Below are 24,955 nucleotides of genomic sequence, written 5' to 3' on the forward strand. Positions count from 1 at the left end.
TGAAGTGGATTTAACAAGAGACATCAATAAGGGATCATAGCTTTCAGCTGAATTCACCTGTTCCGTCTATGTCATGGGAAGAGCCGTTCTGAATGTTTTGTATTCTCAGTGTATGTTGTGACTGTTCTGATAGAGGAGTGCGTTGCACGCCAGGTGCAAAATACAGGGATTATGTGTCCTATGCTTCTCACCACGGCTAGACGACACGCCCAAGGATCTAGCAGATTGTAGATAACATCAGCAAACTGCCCAGGAGACAAATAGAGTGCTGGCAGTTTGAGGGTGTAACCTGCTCTCTTCTCAGCTGACCAGCGACGTGGATCCACCTGCATAGAGTTATGTTTGTTCTTCGAGCATGAAGGGAGGGACAGACTAAAACACTGAGTACTCTGCAATGGGGAAGACGCAGACTGTAAAACAGTGGTTTGGTTATCTAAATGTCTGATTTTCAGTTTCCTTTCAACTTACTTTCCATTTCCTTTATCACCTCGTCTGTAGTGGAATCAGTTAGGGATTGCTGCCAAGTTAGGAACTATGACAGTGTATAATTTGAACTTGGATCTAGGTTTCCTAAGCAATGAAGAGGCACATGCTGTTGTTGAAGTTCTAGAGAGAGACAAGCGTCTAAAGGAGATTGAAAAGGAGAGGATTGGGTAAGTGAGAGATCGTATACTTTAGTGTAAAATGACAGCATTTGATTTTTTAAAGTTGGATTTGAGGTGAAAAGGCAAGCTGGTTGAATCGTGGGTTTCTGTCTGCTTTTCTCTGTGTGTGTGTGTGTGTAGCTACATACTTTATGTCTGACTAATCATTTATACTTGTGTGGTCACCAGACGTCTGCTTGAGCAGCGGGGGGACAGAAAGTCTGTGTTAAGATGGCCGGAGAACCTGAGAAACCAGCAGACTAACAAGAGCAGTGTCCACCCATCCCAGGCACCACACAGCACTAACATAGGTGAGGGCAGACCACCAGATACACTGTCTACACCAGTGGAGGCTGCTGAAGGGAAAACAGTTCATAATAATACTGGAACGGTGCAAATTCAATGGAAACCATGTGTTTGATTATTTGATATATGGGTATATCCCCCCCCCCCACGTTCTGAAATTGCATTTCTGCGCCATCAGAATGTGATACAAAACAGGGCGACGGTTTGCTTTAGGACCATGCGGACGCATCCAAGTAGTCGGGTAGGCTGTTTGTATTGTTTATTCGTCTGGATAACATTTTTTTTAAATTTATAATTATGTCCCCCCCCACTTTTAAAACCAAAGTTGCGCCCCTGTGTATGCACATGGGCGCAGTGATATAGAGGTTCTGCTTTGCCTGTTGGACGGGACACAGAGCTTTTCCTCACACCCCACAGTAAATGAGAAGGCTAATATTCCTACCTGAGATGGAGAAAACTTCCATTCCCAGAGGCACAGAAACCTGTACAGTATCACGATTATTGGGAATAGTCAGATTAGTATAATAGTTTGATTTCAACGTTCACATGCTTTGCAAGGTGAACAAATCCTTAATAATCCTGTTTACATGGACAAGTCTGAAGTCAGGCTACCTGATGGGACTTTGATAAATGCAGAAAATTGCAATCAAAATAAACATTGTTTACATGACTAATGCTTTAACTGGCCTACTGCCATAATCAGTTTCATAACAAATGATTTGTGTGCATGTAAATGTGCTCATTGTGTTTCATATGTTGCATTACTAACTATGAAGCTCCTGGCCCTTATGCCAGGAACTGCTCTGGTTCTACAGGGTTAAAAGTGTCCTCATAACTTAACAGATGTCTCATAACATGACTTTCCATATACTGTAATTATCTGTAAATATGTACTTATGGTTAATTGTTAACTTGCTCTGTCTATGACTAGCTAGACGTGTGTTAGGGAGAATAATAACTATTATGTACACTACCGGCCAAACGTTTTAGAACACCTACCCATTCAAGGGTTTTTCTTTATTTTTACTATTTTCTACATTGTAGAATAAAAGTGAAGATATCAAAACTATGAAATAACACATATGGAATCATGTAGTAACCCAAAAGTATTAAACATATCAAAATATATTTTATATTTGAGATTCTTCAAATAGCCACCCTTTGCCTTGGTGATAGCTTTGCACACTCTTGGCATTCTCTCAACCAGCTTCATGAGGTAGTCACCTGGAATACATTTCAATTAACAGGTTCTTAAAACTTAATTTGTGGAATGTCTTTCCTTCTTGATGGGTTTAAGCCAATCAGTTGTGTTGTGACAAGGTAAGGGTGGTATTCAGAAGATAACCCTATTTGGTAAACGACCATACATCAACTGTTCAGAGGAGACTGTGTGAATCAGGCCTTCATGGTCAAATTGCTGCAAAGAAACCACTACTAAAGGACACCAATAATAAGAAAAGACTTGCTTGGGCCCAGAAACACAAGCAATGGACATTAGACTGGTGGAAATTTGTCCTTTGGTCTGGAGTCCAAATTTGAGATTTTTGGTTCTAATCGTTGTCTTTGTGAGACGTGGTGTGGGTGAAATGATGATTTCCTCATGTGTATCTCCCACATGAAACATGGAGGAGGAGGTGTTATGGTGTGAGGGTGCTTTGCTGGTGACACTGTCTGTGATTTATTTAGAATTCAAGGCACACTTAACCAGCATGGCTACCACAGCATTCTGCAGCGATACACCATCCCATCTGGTTTTGGGCTTAGTGGGACTATCATTTGTTTTTCAACAGGACAATGACCCAACATGCCTCCAGACTGTGTAAGGGCTATTTTACCAAGAAGGAAAGTAAGGGAGTGCTGCTTCAGATGACCTGGCCTCCGCAATCTCCCGACCTGGTTTGGGATGAATCGGATCTCAGAGTAAAGGAAAAGCAGCCAACAAGTGCTCAGCATACTGTATGTGGGAACTCCTTCAAGGCTGTTGGAAAAGCATTCCAGGTGAAGCTGGCTGAGAGAATGCCAAGAGTGTGTAAAGCTTTCATCAAGGCAAAGGGTGGCCATTTGAAGAATCTCAAGTATAAAATGTATTTGGATTTTTTTTACACGTTTTTGGTTACTACATGATTCCATATGTGTTATTTCATAGTTTTGATGTCTTCACTATTATTCTACAATGGAAAAACCCTTGAATGAGTAGGTGTTCTAAAACGTTTGAACGGTAGTGTATTACATGTAACTGTTAGCATGAACTGTAACTCTTCAAAAAAAAACTCTTCTGCACTTGTATTACTAGCGCTGACTTTGCTAATAACTACTTTAATGAGTTAAAATGGACAAACTACGACTGTGATATGTGGTTGTCTCACCTAGCTATCTTTAGATGAATGTACCAACTGTAAGTCGCTCTGGATAAGAGCATCTCCTAAAGGACTAAAATGCCAAATGTAAGGTGAGCCATTGACCCAGAAATGGCCTGAAATTGCCCTTAGGACAAGTGATGACTAATAAGATGGAAGAGATGGAATCTGATCTGCTACTCCTCCAATGACTAGGTCACTACTGGTGACCTAACTGTATGTATTGCTGCTACTCAAGAGGTTTGCAGGGTCAGGCTAGTCAGTCAAGCCCATACAGTCCTACTCTTTATCTTTGGCTATAATAGTTAGTAACTCACTGCTGCTTGTCCTGAGTGATATTTCAACACGTTGTCATTCTACAGAGCAGCAAACTGTGAGAAGTAAACCAATAAAAGGGAAGGATGACGGTAGCGGAAGACATACAACTCTGCGAGCCCGTCTCAGCTCCATGTTCAGCCTCAGGGTCCCTCTGAGGGGCATCAGAGACCCGGGAGGGAAAAACAACAGCCATAACAATGGGTGAGCCTTTGTAACAAATAAGTAGCTGGTACACTTACAAACATGGTGGAAACATGCAGATTACTGTGACAATAGCCTTCAGAGGATGAAATTAGGGTACAGGGATATTCTAATGCAGGCTTATCCCCATCTCCTAGGGTTAGCAACGTCTCCTCTTCTGGAGGACAAAGCTGCGAAGGCAAGAGTACTGAGGCAAAGCATGTGGAGGAGCAAATAGGTGAGTTTGCAGAGGAGCCTAACAAGGAGGTGCACACAGAGGAGGAGCTCACCAAGGAGGTGCACACAGAGGAGGAGCTCACCAAGGAGGTGCACACAGAGGAGGAGCTCACCAAGGAGGTGCACACAGAGGAGGAGCTTACTAAAGAGGTGCACACAGAGGAGGCACACACAGAGACGGCACACAGAGAGAAGGAGCTCACAGAGAGTCCTGCAGAGGAGGAGCCCACTGAGGATCACTCAGTGGAGTCTAATAAGGTACAGACTAGTGCATAATGGCCCTCAGTAGGTGTGTAGTAACCAGTGCCTGGGTGTTCCCCTCACCTTTGGGCCTATAATCTCCTTGTAAAGTATTGCTTTCCGCACTGCATCAAAGTTGTCCTATTTCACACACCCCCTTCAGGGAGCCTTTTCAACAGCTTGGGTGTACCCTCAGCAGGTTTGCATGCCTATGACACATGCTTGGGTCAACTCAGCGAATTGTGGCAGTTCTTGAGAACATATTCTAACCTATTCTCCTATATCTCTCTGTCATGTAAGTTAGCTTGATAGCATGTTTGCGTTCACAACCACATTTATTTGATTAACCAACATTTTGATTAATTGGGAGTTGCACGTATTGTTGAGTTATTATGAGATTGGCCCATAGCTTTTGATGAACTCATGGATCAAAGGTTAAATGCAAATATTGATTCAAATCCCTCTATTGTATGTTGGTGCCAAGCACAGCATGTGATGTCTAAAACTAGACATGATTTGCATACTTAAACTCTTTCTCTCTCTCTCTCTCATTTACAGGTGATTGGACCTGCTGCCTTCCCTGTGGGTGAAACAGGGAAGAGGAGAACAGATCTACTGGAAACAGGGGGAAAGCAGGAGAGCTCCACAGGTGTGTAATGGCTCCAGTCCTCCTCTGGTTATTTACTAAAGGACAGATAGTAAACTGTGTGTTATGATTGCAGCTATGATGGCTCCTAGTTTGGACAGGGAGTGAAACAGACACTTAAACAGTTCACTTGAGCATTCTGTAACCCATGCACACACATGGAGCCATATACAGTGCCTTGCGAAAGTATTCGGCCCCCTTGAACTTTGCGATCTTTTGCCACATTTCAGGCTTCAGACATAAAGATATAAAACTGTATTTTTTGTGAAGAATCAACAACAAGTGGGACACAATCATGAAGTGGAACGACATTTATTGGATATTTCAAACTTTTTTAACAAATCAAAAACTGAAAAATTGGGCGTGCAAAATTATTCAGCCCCCTTAAGTTAATACTTTGTAGCGTCACCTTTTGCTGCGATTACAGCTGTAAGTCGCTTGGGGTATGTCTCTATCAGTTTTGCACATCGAGAGACTGACATTTTTTCCCATTCCTCCTTGCAAAACAGCTCGAGCTCAGTGAGGTTGGATGGAGAGCATTTGTGAACAGCAGTTTTCAGTTCTTTCCACAGATTCTCGATTGGATTCAGGTCTGGACTTTGACTTGGCCATTCTAACACCTGGATATGTTTATTTTTGAACCATTCCATTGTAGATTTTGCTTTATGTTTTGGATCATTGTCTTGTTGGAAGACAAATCTCCGTCCCAGTCTCAGGTCTTTTGCAGACTCCATCATGTTTTCTTCCAGAATGGTCCTGTATTTGGCTCCATCCATCTTCCCATCAATTTTAACCATCTTCCCTGTCCCTGCTGAAGAAAAGCAGACCCAAACCATGATGCTGCCACCACCAGTGGGGATGGTGTGTTCATTGTGATGAGCTGTGTTGCTTTTACGCCAAACATAACGTTTTGCATTGTTGCCAAAAAGTTCAATTTTGGTTTCATCTGACCAGAGCACCTTCTTCCACATGTTTGGTGTGTCTCCCAGGTGGCTTGTGGCAAACTTTAAACGACACTTTTTATGGATATCTTTAAGAAATGTCTTTCTTCTTGCCACTCTTCCATAAAGGCCAGATTTGTGCAATATACGACTGATTGTTGTCCTATGGACAGAGTCTCCCACATCAGCTGTAGATCTCTGCAGTTCATCCAGAGTGATCATGGGCCTCTTGGCTGCATCTCTGATCAGTCTTCTCCTTGTATGAGCTGAAAGTTTAGAGGGACGGCCAGGTCTTGGTAGATTTGCAGTGGTCTGATACTCCTTCCAATTCAATATTATCGCTTGCACAGTGCTCCTTGGGATGTTTAAAGCTTGGGAAATCTTTTTGTATCCAAATCTGGCTTTAAACTTCTTCTCAACAGTATCTCGGACCTGCCTGGTGTGTTCCTTGTTCTTCATGATGCTCTCTGCGCTTTTAACGGACCTCTGAGACTATCACAGTGCAGGTGCATTTATACGGAGACTTGATTACACACAGGTGGATTGTATTTATCATCATTAGTCATTTAGGTCAACATTGGATCATTCAGAGATCCTCACTGAACTTCTGGAGAGAGTTTGCTGCACTGAAAGTAAAGGGGCTGAATAATTTTGCACGCCCAATTTTTCAGTTTTTGATTTGTTAAAAAAGTTTGAAATATCCAATAAATGTCGTTTCACTTCATGATTGTGTCCCACTTGTTGTTGATTCTTCACAAAAAAATACAGTTATATATCTTTATGTTTGAAGCCTGAAATGTGGCAAAAGGTCGCAAAGTTCAAGGGGCCGAATACTTTCGCAAGGCACTGTATGTTTAGATGTGGTTACTTCTGTTATCCTTGATTTGATATGCACTAAGTGTACAAAACATTAAGAACACCTGCTCTTTCCATGACATTGACTGACCAGGTGAAACCAGGTGAAAGCTATGATCCCTTATTGATGTCACTCAATCAGTGTAGATGAAGGTGAGGCAACAGGTTAAAAGATTTGTAAGCCTTGAGACAATTGAGACATGGATTGTGTATGTGTGCCATTCAGAGGGTAAAAAAAACATTTTAGTGCCTTTGAACGGGGTATGGTATTAAATGCCAGGCACACCAGTTTGTGTCAAGAACTGCAATGCTGCTGGGTTTTTCATGCTCAACAGTTTCCTGTGTGTATCAATAATGGTCCACCACCCAAAGGACATCCAGATAACTTGACACAACTATGGGAAACATTGGAGTCAACATGGGCCAGCATCCCTGTGGAAAGCTTTCGACACCTTGTAGAGTCCATGCCCGACAAATTGAGGGGGGTGTTCTTGATATTTTTTACACTCAATGTTTACAAATACTTAGTAAAGAAATTAGATTGTGTCTCAAAGAGGCTGGTTTCCTAGCAAATAAATGGTTAATAAAAATATGAACAACTGTGTCAAAGGTCAATGTACCAATCTTGTTCTCTTCATTGTCCAGCCATAGGTCAGAATCAGAGAGAGGACCAAGAAAGTTCTGGAGTGACTGGACCAGCGTTAGCACCACAGTCAATCAGCCACCCACCAGTGAAGCATGAGGATCCTACATCTAAACCTCGGAAAGGAGAACACATCCAACCATCAGCTGAATTGAAAACGTCTATTCCCTTTAGCCCAAATCGGAACATATGTAGCTGCCCCATCCGCCCCCACCACTCTGACATTTCCTCCCCCTTCCTTGCACCTCAAGAGCAGTCCCTGCCCAGGACTGCCACTGTGAAGAGTCTTTCCCCTGAGGTTATGAACATTCCCTTTCACAGCCCACATCAACCACCAAAACTTCAGTCTTCTAACTTGAAGAGGAGCCAGCTTCAAAAGGCCTCTGGTCGGGCCGTAACACCAGCTCGCCATTTGTCCTTGATCAGGCCATGGCGTGTGGAGTCACCAGGAACGTTCTCCTTGCTAAGACCAAGCAGCTCCACCACACTGCCCACCTCCCACTATGTAGAGACCCAGGCTGAAGCCTCCGGCCTCTCCTCCAACTTCACCTCCGTCCTCCCTTCCAACCTCTCCTCCGAACTCCCCTCCAACCTCCCCTCTGGCCTCCCCTCCTCCTCTGACCACCGAGAGAGTCCAGTCACCTTGAGACAGCACATTTCAAGAAGTCATCTCACCTTGTTCCCTGCCTCTGACCTACAATGTTTCCCACCCCAGAGCCTCAACAGAATCCTGCCTCATACTACACTGTCTCATTACCCTCTTGAAAATAGGACCAGATTAAGCTCATCTTTGATATTTAACTCTCTCCCCATGTCTAAGAACACTTTAGATACAGCAACTGAGAGTCCAAAATACCTTAACAGGTCCAAGTCACTTGATAGACATTTAACCAAGGCTGTGTCTATGGATACTGCTGGTGACAATCACTCCCCCTACTCACCACCCAGCAACACAAGATGGATGTCATCTTCTGAGAGAATCAACATGTTGGCGAAGCAGCATAACTTAGCAGCCCAGGATGGTTTATCAAAAGCCATCAGCCAACAGAGGATACTGCAGACGAATGCCTCGGTTCAATCTAATAACCAAAGAATTGTCAAGCCCCATGCATATTATTCAGGTGTATATGACACAGGTTCCAGTCTGGCAGTTAAGACTCATTCTCTCTCCAGCCTCAGCTCCAGGGCCTCTCACGGGCTTCAGTCACATCTTCACAGCCCCCCAGTTTCACCAGATCATATGACTGATCTCACCAGAGCCTATGGTGGTACACACAGTGCCCCAGCAGACACAAAACAGTTGATGATAGGGGAAAAAATAAAAGTGACTGGTTCAGAGATTATTGATAGTGAAACACATAATATCAGTGAATTTAAATGTCAGACTTCAAATAAGGATCTGTTTGCATCTCAGATTAGAAAGAATAGCTTGGGTCTGCCTGTTCAGGACGCAACTCTTGTCTCTGATAGGACTGAAAAAGGGCCCACTGGTTACAGAAGCAACCGGAAAGTAGATCAGATACTGAATCGCCTCAGAATGATATTCAGTAGCAAACGTATTGAGGAAAGGAGTGTGTTGTTTGGTAGAAAGGGGAAAACGGTGCCATCAACACTTGAGGGAGCTAGTGTCATCAGTGAGAATAGACAGACAGGGAAGAGGTCTCCAGAGGTCAAAGAAGTGCTGAAACCCATTGACCTTCAACGTAATGTGGCAGGTCAACTGAGACAACAAAACAGAGGCTGCAATGGGCTGACAATTTCCACAGTTAAATTAGCATCCAAGAATGCACAGTTAGATATTCATGACAAAGAGAGGAACACAATATCAACTGAGAAAAATGGAAACCCATCGCTGTCAAAAGAAGAATTAAGTAGACCAAATCTTCCACATTCACCCTATTTTAGTAGTCAATCTCATAAGGACTCTGGAAGTTCTAGAACCAGTCATTTTAGCCTCAACACAAAGAATGATGTCTTCTCTAGCCCAATGGGTAAGGACAGTAGATCAGATAGGAGTAGAACTGCCTGTTTTAAACCCACACAGCTCTCATACTCCAACAACTCTCCAACCACTACTGATTTTGGCCTGAAACATGGCCGCTCCATCTCTGTCACCAACATTTACTCAAACCGAACATCAAGAAACAGGCGCATCTCCACAGGAACTGATATGGCCCCCACAAGGTACCTACGGAGTCTGGAGGATATCAGAGGGCCAGGGGACCTTGATCGCCCACCCAGGACCATTTCCAGAGCTTTCTCTAGCACTCAGAAAACCTATATCAGTCTAATAAAAACAGACAGCATCTTAAGCCCTAAGAGCCTGACATTGCCTTTGCCTCTACGGTTCAATGAGTCATCGACTTGGCACACAGAGATTTTAAACTCACTTATCATTGATCAGAAGTTGCAAGTCATTCAAGGCCCCATGGAACTACTGCCCATCACTAGCTCCAGTTTGTCAGACTTTGAGGAGTATGACTCAGATACAACTACAGATGGAGAATACTACTTGAGCAGTGATGATTGGGAGAAAGAGTCAATACTCTAGCAAAGGGCGACTGTTTTGAGTAACATTGTGCAGATATTTAACGTGTTTGTGAAAATCATTTCTTATTGGCCTATGTATTTATAGTTGAAAAACATTAATAAAACAAATAATTAATCTGTACATTTATTGAATCCATGTTGATGATATGGTGATATATGGTAGTGAGAGGAAGCTCAGTGGTTGGCAGTGGGAGAAGATGGAAGGAGATGGATTTTGGCCGACATTCTGCAAATTTTATAATCGATAAAACATTTATTTTATGAACAGAGTGGACTAGGTTTTGTAGACTTTACCCTTTGCCAAAGTTGTTTAAAAAAATCGCGTTGTTTAGTGCAAATGCGAATTGAGTTATTGCACTTCACAGAGTAGGCGTTCCCTAACGAAAATATGCAGACGAATATGGAACGTCGTTTGTTTTTTTTTGTTTTTTTTACATAGTTATTACACATGGATTACACTATCACTAGAATTTTATATGTCACAACGATTCATCGATACGTATGCTATGATGCTGGTGAAGTTGTCTCGCGCATCTACAGTGCTATTCATTAAAAAAGCTAGCTAGCTCATGGATGCAAACAATGTTCTTCCCCAAAAACTGTGCAAAACGACATAATCTCTTTCAGTAGCTAATAGTTAGGTGTCATCTAAAATAACCTTAATTTATAAAACAGTTCTTATTTGATTAATGGTGGTCGGACCCATCTATGTGAAAGTAGCCACAATAAGGATTAGTCCCAATTAGTGGACTTTGCGGTTAATAAGTATGTCATTGACAGTGATGCAAATGACCACAAATAATACAATTATGCCATAATTGAATAGATCATAATAAACGAGGTTGGAATGTTGTTATATAAAATCAACAAAATACAACAATAAGTTAATTTGACAAAAATATGTTGAAATCACACTGGATGTATTAGAAAAGTACGTCATTGACAGTGATGCAAATGACCACAAATAATAGAATTATGCTATAATTGAATAGATCATAATAAATTAGGTTGGAATGTTGTTATATAAAATCAACAAAATACAATATTTTGTTAATTTGACAAAAATATGTTGAAATCACACTGGATGTATTAGACCTTAGAATTGCATTTGGGGCATACTTATTTCACTGCACAGCCTTACCTATGGATTGTGGATCAATGACATGGGGTATCAGTCTACTCAGTAACACCCAGAGAATAGTAGCATCGTAGCTCTTATCACGAGACTCTGAAACAACTGAATTGAGCCACATTTGTTGTCAACCTACTATGTGTATTGAACATTATTCCCGAGGGAAAACAATACTGAGTGGATGTTTTGGAGTCTGATAACTCTGAGGAGCGTGTTGGGAAAAATATATTGGGTATTGAGTAGACTGATACCCAATTTAATTGATCCCCAATCCTTAGGTAAAGCTGTACAGTGCAATATGAATGTCAATACACACAATAGGCTGACTGGGGAGGTGATTTCACACAGTCACAGTGCCGCGATAAGAGCTACAACCCTAATGTTTGCGTAAACTCTTCACAGTTGTGTTCTGTGGGTGTCACCGAGTAGACTTATACCCCATTTCACATTCCAACCTTGTTTAACATTATCTAGTCTAAATATGGCATGATTCCACCAACTGTAACCTTCTGCATCACTTTCAAATAGGTACTTTTATTTTGAAGGCTAACAGCAAATTCCACGATTGTGCCTAATCCTTATTGTGGCTAGCTTCACAACACATTAACCGGTCAGGTCGAGCCTCACGAGCCAGATGAAGCTAGCTGACTGCTTATAACGTTAGCTTTGGGCTAGAGGGTTAAGTAGTTGGCTAGCTAACTGAAGTTCAATTTAAATAAGCGAAGAACATGTGGCTACCTAGCTAATACTTATTCACAAGGATTCCTAAATAATTGCTAAGAATGATGAAAATGACTGCAGTTTCTACTGGTCTTTGTTTTCAGGCTGGTTGTATTGGTGTTAGCTAGGTAACTTTACCAAGCGAATGCTAGAACGTTTCCAATAGGATCTCGCTAGCTCGTGCTTGGCTCTGCCCACCTCCTTGCTTGTTCTCCCCACTATGACTCGTTTGTTCCCATTGGAAACGACATGTAGCGGTCTAACTTGGTTTGTCTTTGCGTAACCCTTATACAAATGTTAACTTTCAACTTCAATGGGGGTGGGGACATCCCTAGGATTCCGATTAACACGGACCCTGAAAGAAGGAAAAGAAGTGACATCTGGTAAAATTAAAAGGGAGTAATATCCGGCATTCTTCTGTATTAAACCATCAATATTTGGTCTCTGTAAACAGATAGTTTTTCCTGTGTGTATTTCATCAAACTTCCTCAATACACACAAGTCCATACATCGTGCAATCGCATTGGGCCAAATCACAAATTCACCCCCTTCTGAAGATGAGATGCTGCATGCTAAATTGGTACCCTAAAAATAAATATTAGTTAGGTAGCTACCTCGTCTCTCTACTTTTAGAAAGGAGCTAACTATGACTCTTAAATATAATCTACTCAACCCTATACTGAGCGTATTTCCGTTAGTTTGTATAGTTTTAATATGATTTACTTGTAACTTTCAGTTTTGTCAAGCTAGTGAAGTCAGACCAGAAAATGTCTTGTTTGGGGTCAAGGGCTAGACCCTAAAGTCGTTTTGCCCGGTCGATCCAGGCTGTCAACTCAGCTGGGGAAAACTTCTCTCCAGGTAAGTGTCTGTGATAATATTAATATTTGTCTAATGCAGAGAGGATGAGGCTCTTTGTCTATGTCAATTATTTCATGAATTTCATTTCTTCATCCGCTGGTCAAAGTTATAAAGTTATCTTTGGGGAAACTGTTTAGTAACCCATCCCTTTGAAGGCATTTCACCCCAAGATCAATTGAGATCTCATACAATGGGGAGTTTTTCATCAGATAAACTACTTGTTTTTGTTACTGTAGCCTATGCTTTATTGATGCACAAAATTGAACTCTTAACGTCTTAAACAATGTCCATTATTGGGCAGCCCTTTATTCCCCTATAGAGCCTAATATTTGCGGGCTGAGCATTACTCCAATTGTCCCTACGGTTATGTTCTTGTTCCTATAATCGAGGTGATTTAACTACTTTTGATCTCCTCTTTTACATGCAGGTAGACTCGTTCAGAAGCAGCATGTCCGCATCCACACCCACCTTCCCCTGGACAGAGGCGATGGTTCCTTTCTGATGAGGTACCGTCTGCATTGGCAGATCTGTGTGATCGCTTGAGAGAAAATATCAGTTAACTCATCATCTAACTCTGCCTGTTTGAATAATATAGATGGCAGTATGTTGAGCTGTTATTTATTCTCACTGATTCCACGTGATGCTGCATCCTGTTGGTTTTATGTCCTCAGGCCCAGCCTATCATGGGTACTGTGACTGCTCAGGGCACAGTCGCGATTTTAGCATGTAAATCTCGGTGCCCCCGCATTTGTTTTATATGCATGCCAGCAAAGCCACTACACAACACTAAACAATACATTCATTTTACTATAACAGTGACATACAGGGCCTATATAAAGCTGTCCCAACAGCAGTCCTAACGTCTTACCACTGCTACACCTGGCAATCAGCGGAGCCTTGTCTGGCAGCGAAACAGTTCGTTCAGCCTAGGGTTGCCAACTGTCCTGTATTAGCCGGGATGTCCCTTAAATTGGGCTGAATTGGTTTGTCCCATACATGATCTCCCTTGTCCCGTATATTCATCCAATCACAGTATAGCGTAAACGCGCCAATTCCTGCAAAGTAATTTCTGTTGTAGTTCGGTCGGTTTGGCATATCATGGAAATATGGATAAACATGCAAAAAAAGAAAAGATTGCAGCGACAACAAACAATGGGAAGCAAACAAGACGTGGGTTAAGGCTGTCAGTGGTGACTCCGATGAAAGCTTTCTGTACTTTATGTTGTCAGGAATTCTCAATTGGCCATGGAGGGGAGAGTGACCAAACTCAGCATGCATCCACAGAAATGCACAAGAAGGCCACACTAGCTAAAGGTGCTAGCAATATCGTCTACTGCGGAAAATGATGTTCTGCCTCCTATGGAAGGTGAGCCCGTGTATTTCTCAGTTGCCAGTGATGCCTCAAACAAGGGAAATAGAAAAATGTTTCCAGCGTGCGTAAGATATTTCTGTGTCTGATGGAGGGCAGTTCAAGTTACTTGACTATTATGAAGACAGTGATGAAACTGCAAATGGCATACATCAAGCTCTGATGAACTATCTGGAAAATCATGAACTTGATATTAGACACTTCACAGCCTATGCAGCAGATAATGCCAATGTCAACTGTGGAATACACCACTCCGTTTACCAGTTATTGAGCACTGACAACAATCGCATTCCGAAAGCTAATTGACCAACTCACATAACTCATAATGCCTTTTGCCATTCCAATTGAATAAGACTATGAATATACACTGTTTATTCATTCCCATAACACCATACCCACACTGCCGTGTGACCGTGCACTGGCACGCCACCTTTTGTCCCTTATTTGGTAGTGAGAAAGTTGACAACCCTAATTCAGCCTCATTTACTGCATTTAAAAAAAACATAGCTGATATGGCTGATTTGCTTAAACAAATGTGGTTTTAACTGACAATTGAGATGTACAAACTATGGCATAAGGTGGGGGGGCGAGTAAATAAGAGGCAATCAGTAATTCCGATTGACATTAATGAGCGAGCTTGGACGGACATAGTCAATATAAATATTTGTTCAGACTTCAGTGCCTTCCCCACCATTGACCTGCAGCGCCTCCTACAGGAGGTTCCCTGTCGGTTCTCCAACAGAGGAGGTCTCATTCACTATGCTGTAATCGAGACAACCAGGTCGCTGTTCCCTGGGAAAAATGCATTGACTTCAAGATAATTTTTTCAAAAATAAATAAATATGTAACCTTAATTTAATTAGTTCTCTGATGAAATGTTCCTCTCACTATGCAGGAAGGTAAAACGTTGCTTTGTCTTTTTTGTGTCATTGTATGCGTTCACTATTAGTTATAGGTGAGTTTGTATGTGCTGGTCTCTGTCCTTTCATCAATAAGTATGATCATGGTCCTTTCTTAACTGTCCGATGGTACTTATTTGCCCCTCACCAGAAATTCACATAATAATATATTTGCAATATGAGGTGAGGCTTCCTGATGTGGAATTTTACATCAATGTGGGAGACTGGCCAATGGAAACAAGGAAGCAGATGACATTCCTGGGGCTGTTCCAATCATCTCCTGGTGCGGTTCCACAGACACCATCCTCCCCACCTATGACAACACTCACTCCACCCTGGAGACCCAGTGACATTTCCAGTGATCTGCTGTCAGTCCAGGGCAACACAGGTAAGACACATTACTTCTTACATTCTCCCTTGAGCTAATTCTGCTTACTTACACCTCATTACTCATATGCACATTACTCTGTTTCTTTGGCCTCTTGGTCCAACAAAACAGAACAGGCCTTATTCTGTGGCCGGGACAGTCGTGAAGAGTGCCTACACCTGGTCACTCTGTCCAAGAAAAGGGGGAAGGATCTGGGCAAAACAAATCTTGTTGGATTCTTTGACTTATTCAAGGTGGGGGAACATTCTGAACATTCCACCCAAAGCCAGCAGGTTCCCAAAATAAAAAATTGGTAGCCACAATAATATAAAATAAAAGGGAATTCTAAACTTTCACACCTTGGCGTAATATACGGCCCTTTCCCATTTACAGTGTAAGTATCAGGTGAACGTTAAGGGCACAGTGGCTCCTTACAGGTTCCCTTAGCTGATGCTGGGGAACAGCCTGGTGCTGAAGCAGAATTCACCAAATCACTTCTACACCCACCTGAAGAAGCCAGGCACCCACTACATCCCTGTGAAGAGGAGTCTCTGACCTCATCCAAAAGATTGAGTGGGCAATGGTATGAAAGAGAAAGAGTGCCAATGTTTGTGTCAATATGTATTTGCTACCATGTACATTTTTGGATACTTGAAATGCAAATGCACGTTGTAATGAAGAATAGGATCTAGCCAGGTTTTTGTGGATATTTGATTAAGATATGGATTTCTTTATTTTCCCTACAGGGGAATGATGATGAAGCACAAGCGATAGCAAAGCAGGCCAGGCGATTGTACGACAGCTCGTACAACCTAACAGATTATACTGTTACTATTACAGTGTGGTACAGGTAATTGTCTTTATTTGCTATGCATGCCAATGCTAAATCAGTTCAGATAAATTAAGGTACTGTCATTATCCTTGATACTTTTACTGCAGTGTCAACTCTGATACTGTACTGTGTGTGAGAAAAAGAAACCCAGCTAGGAAAGTTCTCTTTCCATAACAGATGTACTCTGAGCGTCAGAACAACCAGCCCACACTCCAGACATGAAGCGGGTTCCCCAGCCATCCGACCAGAGTGCCCTTTGCAGCTGTCAGCAAGAGCCTCAAAGAGATGATCCCAGCCCGGAGAAGGATGAACACTGAACAACACTGTGAAAAGAAAGGGAAGAGACACTAGCTATTTCAATACAGAAAGTGCGCCTTGGACTTCTGCTTGCTTGTTGATGGAGATTCTATGCAATGAAGAAGTACTGTGTGACCAGGACTGCTTAGTGGATGTACCAACACTCATATAGACGATCAAATATTAAATGTGGTTTGAGCCAAACAGACTTTGTCACAGCTCACTTTACTGGGCCTGGAATATGACTGTTTTATTGACAAGACCATTATGCGGAAGCATCTGTTTTCACTGACCTGAGTGATATTGCCATATAGATTGGTTTCTTTTTGGACTCTTCTAAAGCCACTATGATTGTGCAATTAAATGATTAAATATTTTCTTTGACGTTCTGTTGTGAAAAAAATACAATTGTATTGAAACATTGATGGATGACCAGAAATGTCTTTAACTTGTGCTCAAAATCACACGCGCCATAAAACTAAAAAGAGGGGGCACCCGGATTTGAACCGGGGACCTCTTGATCTGCAGTCAAATGCTCTACCACTGAGCTATACCCCCTTCTGTTCGTTAAGGGGAATGTTTTAGAATATATAGCTACCTGCGTCACAGTTCAGCAATGACAATCTTTTGATTGTAATATTAATATTGACTTTACTTTCGACTGCTTGTGATTAGATTTCCTAGACAACGTACTTTGGTTTTAGCTGTAGTCAATAGCTACAGTTAAGAGACAAACCATAAACCAAGTAGCTATCTAGCAGGAAGCTAGTAGTAGCACAGATAGTAGACATTTTGGTTGAAGCTGGCGACTCAGAGCCTTGGCACCATGACCGGAAGTACTGTCACGTTAGCCAGCAAGCGCTATTGAATGAATAGACAGTAGCCTTTTTACAATATGGCCAGTTTTGCAACTGTGATAATTAGTGGTAATCATGGTGCGTATTTCAAGTAGTTTGCTAGGTTTTTATTTGCAACTGTGATAATTAGTGGTAATCATGGTGCGTATTTCAAGTAGTTTGCTAGGTTGTTATTTACAATTATTCGAACCCAGTGCCATATAGCATATTACTAAAAACGTAACATATTGACCCCATTTTGAGAGGTCAACGACAATGTTGCAGTTAGCTATCTAGCTAGGTAAGTTAACTGTTAATAACATCCGGCCGTGATTGGGAGTCCCATGGCGTCGCACAATTGGCCTAGCGTTGGCCGGGGTAGGCCGTCATTGTAAATAATAATTTGTTGTTAACTGACTAGCCTAGTTAAATAAAGGTTAATTAAATGTTCCAGAACTAACGTTAGCAGCTAACACAAGCGAGCTTTGTTTGGTCCATACTATCTCTCGAGAACACATGGGGTCTTACAGCCAGCTAGCTATATGTTACCATCTATTTAAATGGGTTAGGTTCATACATACATACATAAACGTCCCTTTTTCAGGACCCTGTATTTCAAAGATAATTCGTAAAAATCCAAATAACTTCATAGATCTTCATTGTAAAAGGTTTAAACACTGTTTTCCATGCTTCAATGAACCATGCACATATGGAACGGTCGTTATTAAGACACTAACAGCTTACAGACGGTAGGCAATTAAGGTCACAGTTATGAAACTTAGGACATTAAACAGGCCTTTCTGCTGACTGAAAAACACCAAAAGAAAGATGCCCAGGGTCCCTGCTCATCTGCGTGAACGTGCCTTAGGCATGCTGCAAGGAGGCATGAGGACTGCAGATGTGGCCAGGGCAATAAATTGCAATGTCCATACTGAGAGACGCCTAAGACAGGGAGACAGGATGGACAGCTGATCGTCCTCACAGTGGCAGACCACGTGTAACAACACCGGCACAGGATCGGTACATCTGAACATCACACCTGCGGGACAGCTACAGGATGGCAACAACAACGGCCCGAGTTACACCAGGAACGCACAATCCCTCCATCAGTGCTCAGACTGCCCGCAATAGGCTGAGAGAGGCTGGACTGAGGGCTTGTAGACCTGTTGTAAGGCAGGTCCTCACCAGACATCAACGGCAACAACGTTGCATATGGGCACAAACCCAGGAAAAAAAAGTGCTCTTCACTGACGAGACGCGTTTTTGTCTCACCAGGGGTGATGGTCGGATTCGCGTTAATTGTCGAAGGAATGAGCGTTCCACCGAGGCCTGTACTCTGGGGCGGGATCAATTTGGAGGTGGAGCGTCTGTCATGGTCTGGGGCGGTGTGTCACAGCATCATCAGACTGAGCTTGTTGTCATTGCAGGCAATCTCAACGCTGTGCGTTACAGGGAAGACATCCTCCTCCCTCATGTGGTACCCTTCCTGCAGGCTCATCCTGACATGACCCTCCAGCATGACAATGCCACCAGCCATACTGCTCGTTCTGTGTGTGATTTCCTGTAAGACAGGAATGTCAGTGTTCTGCCATGGCCTGCGAAGAGCCCGAAACTCAACCCCATTGAGCATGTCTGGGACCTGTTGAATCGGAGGGTGAGGGCAAGGGTCATTCCCCCCATAAATGTCATGGAACTTGCAGGTGTCTTGGTGGAAGAGTTGGGTAACATCTCACAGCAAGAATTGACAAATCTGGTGCAGTCCATGAGGAGAAGATGCACTGCAGTACATAACAGATACTGACTGTTACTTTTGATTTTGACCCCCCCCCCCCCCTTGTTCAGCGACATTTTATTCAATTTCTGTTAGTCACATGTCTGTGGAATTTGTTCAGTTTATGTCTCAGTTGTTGAATCTTATGTCATACAAATATTTTCACATGTTAAGTTTGCTGAAAATAAAAGCAGTTGACTGTGAGAGGATATTTCTTTTTTTGGCTGAGTTTAATTATCAGTGTATTTGATTGTAACGGGACTTTAATTATCTGCTCCCAAAAGATGAGGAAATTGAGAAATTCATTGAGCTCCTTCTCTACATATGAAAGGAATGGAGCCTGTACAGTAGAGAGGTGCAGGTTGCCTCTAAACACAACACAGATCTTGGGTTATTTTTCTATACCATAACAAATTAACTCGCAAGGTAACCTAATCAGCACTGAGGCAACTACATTGAAGTACATTTTCTACAGCCTGGTGTCTTCTCTGTATTGCAGAATTGTCGTGGACTATATGCACAACTAAAGGACATTGTTCCAGTCACAGGTCTATGTCCCCAAGAGGCTCCTTATGGTGTCCAGGACAGCCAAAACACATATTCAGGGGACACCTTTTTACTGATGCCAATTTAAAAAGTATTGGCCAAAGCCCATTTACTGACACCCAGTGATAAACACGATATGTCTTGTGTTACTGTACCCACAGGTTTTCCAGCGTGAGGAATGAGCAGCTCCCCAGTTATCCACTGGAACTCTTAGAGAAAACAATTAGACTTGCTGGTTTAAAATGGGCCGGTGCCCTACCCACACTGGCCCTACCTACTCACAAACACACATACAGTGCCTTCAGAAAGTATTCACACCCCTTGCATTTTTTCACATTTAGTTGTTACAAAGTGGATTAAAATGGATTTAATTGTCATTTTTTGTCAAGGACCCACACAACATACTCTGTAATGTAAAAGTGGAAAAAACTAAAAATATATATTTTTAAATACTTATATATCTAGATTAGATGTGGGTCATTGGCATGGGTCCCCAGATTCTCAAAAGGTTCTACAGCTGCACCATTGAGAGCATCCTGACCTGTTGCATCACCGCTAGGTATGGCAACTGCTTGTCGTCTGAACGTAAGGCGCTACAGAGGGTAGTGCGAACGGCCCAGTACATCACCGGGGCCAAGTTTCCTGCCATCAAGGACCTATATAATAGGCGTGTCAGAGGAAAGCCCATAAAATTGTCAGAGACTCCAGTCACCCAAGTTATAGACTGTTTTCTCTGCTAACGCATGGCAAGCAGTACCAGAGCGCCAAGTCTAGGACCAAAAGGCCCCTCAACAGCTTCTTCCCCCAAGCCATAAGACTGCTGAACAATTCATAAAATTGACACTGGACAATTTACATTGACGATCCCTTTGTACTCTGCTGCTACTCACTGTTTGTTTGTTACCTATGCATAGTCACTTCGCCCCCACCTACATGTACAGATTACCTCAAATATCCTGTACCCCAGCACACGGACTCGGTACCGGTGCCCCCTGTATTTACAGTGGGGCAAAAAAGTATTTAGTCAGCCACCAATTGTGCAAGTTCTCCCACTTAAAAAGATGAGAGAGGCCTGTAATTTTCATCATAGGTACACTTCAATTATGGCAGACAAAATTAGGGGGAAAAATCCAGAAAATCACATTGTAGGATTTTTAATGAATTTATTTGCAAATTATGGTGGAAAATAAGTCTTTGGTCTATAACAAAAGTTTATCTCAATACTTTGTTATATACCCTTTGTTGGCAATGACAGAGGTCAAACGTTTTCTGTAAGTCTTCACAAGGTTTTCACACACTGTTGCTGGTATTTTGGCCCATTCCTCCATGCAGATCTCCTCTAGACAGTGATGTTTTGGGGCTGTTGCTGGGCAACACAGACTTTCAACTCCCTCCAAAGATTTCTATGGGGTTGAGATCTGGAGACTGGCTAGGCCACTCCAGGACCTTGAAATGCTTCTTACGAAGCCACTCCTTCGTTGCCCGGGCGGTGTGTTTGGGATCATTGTCATGCTGAAAGACCCAGCCACGTTTCATCTTCAATGCCCTTGCTGATGGAATGACGTTTTCACTCAAAATCTCACGATACATGGCCCCATTCATTCTTTCCTTTACACGATCAGTCGTCCTGGTCCCTTTGCAGAAAAACAGCCCCAAAGCATGATGTTTCCACCCCCATGCTTCACAGTAGGTATGATGTTCTTTGGATGCAACTCTGCATTCTTTGTCCTCCAAACACGACGAGTTGAGTTTTTACCAAAAGTTCTATTTTGGTTTCATCTGACCATATGACATTCTCCCAATCTTCTTCTGGATCATCCAATTGCTCTCGAACAAACTTCAGATGGGCCTGGACATGTACTGGCTTAAGCAGGGGGACACGTCTGGCACTGCAGGATTTGAGTCCCTGGTGGCGTAGTGTGTTACTGATGGTAGGCTTTGTTACTTTGGTCCCAGCTCTCTGCAGGTCATTCACTAGGTCCCCCCGTGTGGTTCTGGGATTTTTGCTCACCGTTCTTGTGATCATTTTGACCCCACGGGGTGAGATCTTGCGTGGAGCCCCAGATCGAGGGAGATTATCAGTGGTCTTGTATGTCTTCCATTTCCTAATAATTGGTCTCACAGTTGATTTCTTCAAACCAAGCTGCTTACCTATTGCAGATTCAGTCTTCCCAGCCTGGTGCAGGTCTACAATTTTGTTTCTGGTGTCCTTTGACAGCTCTGTGGTCTTAGCCATAGTGGAGTTTGGAGTGTGACTCTTTGAGGTTGTGGACAGGTGTCTTTTATACTGATAACATGTTCAAACAGGTGCCATTAATACTTAAAGAAGACGTTACAGGTCTGTGAGAGCCAGAAATCTTGCTGGTTTGTAGGTGACCAAATACTTATTTTCCACCATAATATGCAAATAAATTCATTAATAATCCTACAATGTGATTTTCTGGATTTTTTTTCTTCATTTTGTCTGTCATAGTTGAAGTGTACCTATGATGAAAATACAGGCCTCTCTCATCTTTTTAAGTGGGAGAACTTGCACAATTGGTGGCTGACTAAATACTTTTTTGCCCCACTGTAGCTTCGTTATTGTTATGTATTGTTGTGTTATTTTTTATTATTACTTAACCCCCTGACTTAATACATGTTAGAATCACCTTTGGCAGGGATTATAGTCTTTCTGGGTAAATCTCTAAGAGCTTTCCACACCTGGATTGTGGAACATTTGCCATTATTCTTTTCAAAATTCTTCAAGCTCTGTCAAATTGCTTTACAACCATTTTCAGGTCTTGCCATAGATTTTTATGCAGATTTAAGTCAAAACTGTAACTCTGCCACTCAGGAACATTCACTGTCTTCTTTGTAACCAAATCCAGTGTAGATTTGGCCTTGTGTTTTAGATTAGTGTCCTGCTGAAAGGTTAATTCATCTCCCAGTATCTGGTGAAAAGCAGAGTGAACCAGGTTTTTGTCTAGGGGTTTGCCCGTGCTTAGCTCCATTCCGTTTAATTTTTATCCGAAAAACTCCCCCGTCCTTAATTATTGCAAGTATACCCATAACATGATGCAGCAACCATTATGTATGAAAATATGCAGTGGTACTACGTAATGTGTTATATCTGTCAATTAGGTTTGTATTGTGGAGTAACTACAATGTTGTTGATCCATTCTCAGTTTTCTCCTGTCACAGCCATTAAACTCTGTAACCGTTTTAAAGTCAACATGGTGAAATCCCTGAGCGGTTTCCTTCCTCTCTGGCAACTGAGATAGGAAGGACGTTTGTATCTTTGTAGTGAATGGATGTATTGATACCCATCCAAAGTGTAATTTGCTCAAAAGGATATTCAATCAGTGGAGGCTCCTCAGAGGAGGAAGGGGAGGACCATCCTCAGCGAATTTCATAAAAATGGTAAAACAAAGTTATCTTTTTTAGATTAACCTATACTAAATATAATCACGTCACCAACTAATTGATTAAACACTCTATTTTGCAAAGAAGGTCTACAGTAGCCTCAACAGCACTCTGTAGGGTAGCACCATGGTGTAGCTGGATGAATGCTAGCTTTCCTCTGGGTACATTGACTTCAAATCAAAACCTAAGACGCTCATGGTTCTCACCCCCTTCCATAGACTTACACAGTAATTATGACAACTTCCAGAGGACGCCCTCCAACCTACCAGAGCTCTTACAGTATGTACTGTCATGTTGTCCACCCAATCAAACAATCAGAAAATGTATTTAGTACTGAGAGCATAAGCTACAGCTAGCACTGCAGTACATGAAATGTGGTGAGTAGTTGACTCAAAGAGAGAGAAACACAGTAGTTGAACAGTTTAATAAATTTATTCCAAAATGAAGAAGCAAGAGAGAAATAGAGCGAGATTTCATTATTTTTTAAACTTTCAGTTTCACTTACTTAGCTAGTTTAGCCTACTCAAACACCCTGCTCAAACAGAGGGATGTTACGTCAGCTTGCTGGCTATGACTTTCCATCAACACTGGAACTCTTCCAAGTCAAGGAAAGCTTTTGGTTTTACAAATGTTTTGCCAGCGGTGTAACTGCTTACTGACTGTACACTGTAACGTTACTGCATGATTGTAGCGGGTTTACTAACACCTTAGTTCTATTAGCTATGTTGACTATGACGTTACTTATATAGGGTGACAATGATGTAGGCTATGTGTAGCAGTTTAGCTTGGAAAGGTTTTTGGTCAAATACAGCTGATGGTCACATACAGCTGATGTGTTGTGCATTGAAGTCCACATACGAAGGGACAACGTGAGAGGAGGAGAGCACATAGATGAGAGAAGGAATACAATGGACTGCTATGAAAGTGGACTGCATCTGCACGTGATCAGGGGTGTATTCATTCCGCCGATTATGTTGAAAAATGTTTCTTAAACGCAAGCAAACGGAACACAACGAGGATAAAACATACCTGAAGGAGTCCAATAGAAACTCTCGTTTGCAACTGTTGGACTAATGATTACACACTAAATTAGCTAGATGCAGGCAAGAGTGTGCAGGGTGGTATTGTCACCTCAAATTTTTCTCTCGACCTGTGCGCACCTACATTGTAAACTGTCATTCCTAGGCTAGGTTTTAGCAACCTCATGATGGGTACAGGGAAAATTAGAGTGTCATGTAGTAGCCTAAACCTATCGCTGTTACATTAAACTGGGTGAATTAAATATGACTGAGTCATCCAATATGCTGTAATAGAAGGCCATGCTCATGAAAAAATAAATTGTTCTCCCTCATCTTAAATGGCACTGACCACCACTGTTTTCAATGTCTGCGTGGCATTGGAAAACCAGGGTCTTTGTTGTTGAATCAGTGTTTGAAATTCACTGCTCGACTGAGGGACCTTACAGATAATTGTGTGTGTGGGGTACAGAGATGAGGTAGTCATTCAAAAATCATGTTAAACATTATTATTGCACACATAGTGAGTCCATGCAAATTATTATGACTTGTTAAGCCCATTTTTACTCCTGAACTTATTTAGGCTTGCCATAACAAAGGGTTTGAATACTTATTGACTCAAGACATTTCAGCTTTTCACTTTTAATTAATTTGTACCAATTGTACATAATTGCACTTTGACATTATGGGGTATTGTGTGTAGGCCCGTGTGTAGGCCAGCCTAAAACCCCAAACAGCAAGCAATCCAGAAGCATGGTGGCTAGGAAAAACTCCTTAGAAAGGCAGGAACCTAGGAAGAAACCTAGAGGAACCAGGCTCTGAGGGGTGGCCAGTCCTCTTCTGGCTGTGCCGGGTGGAGATTATGAGTACATGGCCATTAAGGCCAGATTGTTCTTCATAAATGACCAACTGGGTCAAATAATAATCACAGTGGTTGTGGTGGGGGCAAACGGTCAGTACCTCAGGAATCAATGTCAGTTGGCTTTTCAT

At 42.2% G+C, this 24,955-nt stretch overlaps 3 protein-coding genes, 1 long non-coding RNA gene and 1 other non-coding gene across 6 annotated transcripts in view; 3 read left to right on the forward strand and 2 right to left on the reverse strand.

Moving 5' to 3' along the window:
• The window catches only part of LOC135550349 (palmitoyltransferase ZDHHC20-B-like), a 319,193-nt gene that overhangs the window by 176,698 nt on the left and 117,540 nt on the right, over positions 1–24,955 (reverse strand). The gene's annotated exons all lie outside the window — the stretch shown is intronic.
• On the forward strand, positions 264–10,027 carry LOC135550345 (uncharacterized). Of its 2 annotated transcripts, XM_064981047.1 has the most exons (6): positions 264–653; positions 834–955; positions 3,670–3,826; positions 3,964–4,300; positions 4,841–4,931; positions 7,370–10,027. In XM_064981047.1, the coding sequence occupies exons 1-6, from the start codon at positions 535–537 to the stop codon at positions 9,916–9,918; spliced, it is 3,375 nt and encodes a 1,124-aa protein (XP_064837119.1). In that variant the 5' UTR covers positions 264–534; the 3' UTR covers positions 9,919–10,027. The 2 variants fall into 2 exon arrangements, with proteins under 2 accessions (XP_064837119.1, XP_064837120.1); XM_064981048.1 differs by lacking the exon at positions 7,370–10,027 and having other exon boundaries at positions 3,964–4,577; positions 4,841–4,930.
• LOC135549135 (uncharacterized) lies at positions 11,664–14,003 on the forward strand. The gene is made up of 3 exons (XR_010456948.1): positions 11,664–12,627; positions 13,055–13,133; positions 13,857–14,003. It is a non-coding gene; the product is annotated as an uncharacterized LOC135549135 (long non-coding RNA).
• On the forward strand, positions 14,902–16,730 carry poglut3 (protein O-glucosyltransferase 3). The gene is given in 8 exon segments (XM_064979181.1): positions 14,902–15,283; positions 15,395–15,516; positions 15,656–15,810; positions 15,812–15,845; positions 16,009–16,033; positions 16,036–16,112; positions 16,272–16,302; positions 16,305–16,730. Coding segments are annotated over 8 exon segments (813 nt in total). The 5' UTR covers positions 14,902–15,021; the 3' UTR covers positions 16,412–16,730.
• On the reverse strand, positions 16,878–16,949 carry trnac-gca (transfer RNA cysteine (anticodon GCA)). The gene has a single exon. It is a non-coding gene; the product is annotated as a tRNA-Cys (tRNA).

This window comes from Oncorhynchus masou, chromosome 12, assembly GCF_036934945.1.
Source record: "Oncorhynchus masou masou isolate Uvic2021 chromosome 12, UVic_Omas_1.1, whole genome shotgun sequence".
Taxonomy (NCBI): domain Eukaryota; kingdom Metazoa; phylum Chordata; class Actinopteri; order Salmoniformes; family Salmonidae; genus Oncorhynchus; species Oncorhynchus masou.

Excerpts from the sequence above, each read along its gene's own strand:
- LOC135550345 (XM_064981047.1), top strand. The coding sequence starts at position 535 with ATGACAGTGTATAATTTGAACTTGGATCTAGGTTTCCTAAGCAATGAA. Across the intron at positions 654-833 it reads ATTGAAAAGGAGAGGATTGG|ACGTCTGCTTGAGCAGCGGG; the intron begins GTAAGTGAGAGA and ends TGTGGTCACCAG. Across the intron at positions 4,932-7,369 it reads AAAGCAGGAGAGCTCCACAG|CCATAGGTCAGAATCAGAGA; the intron begins GTGTGTAATGGC and ends TTCATTGTCCAG.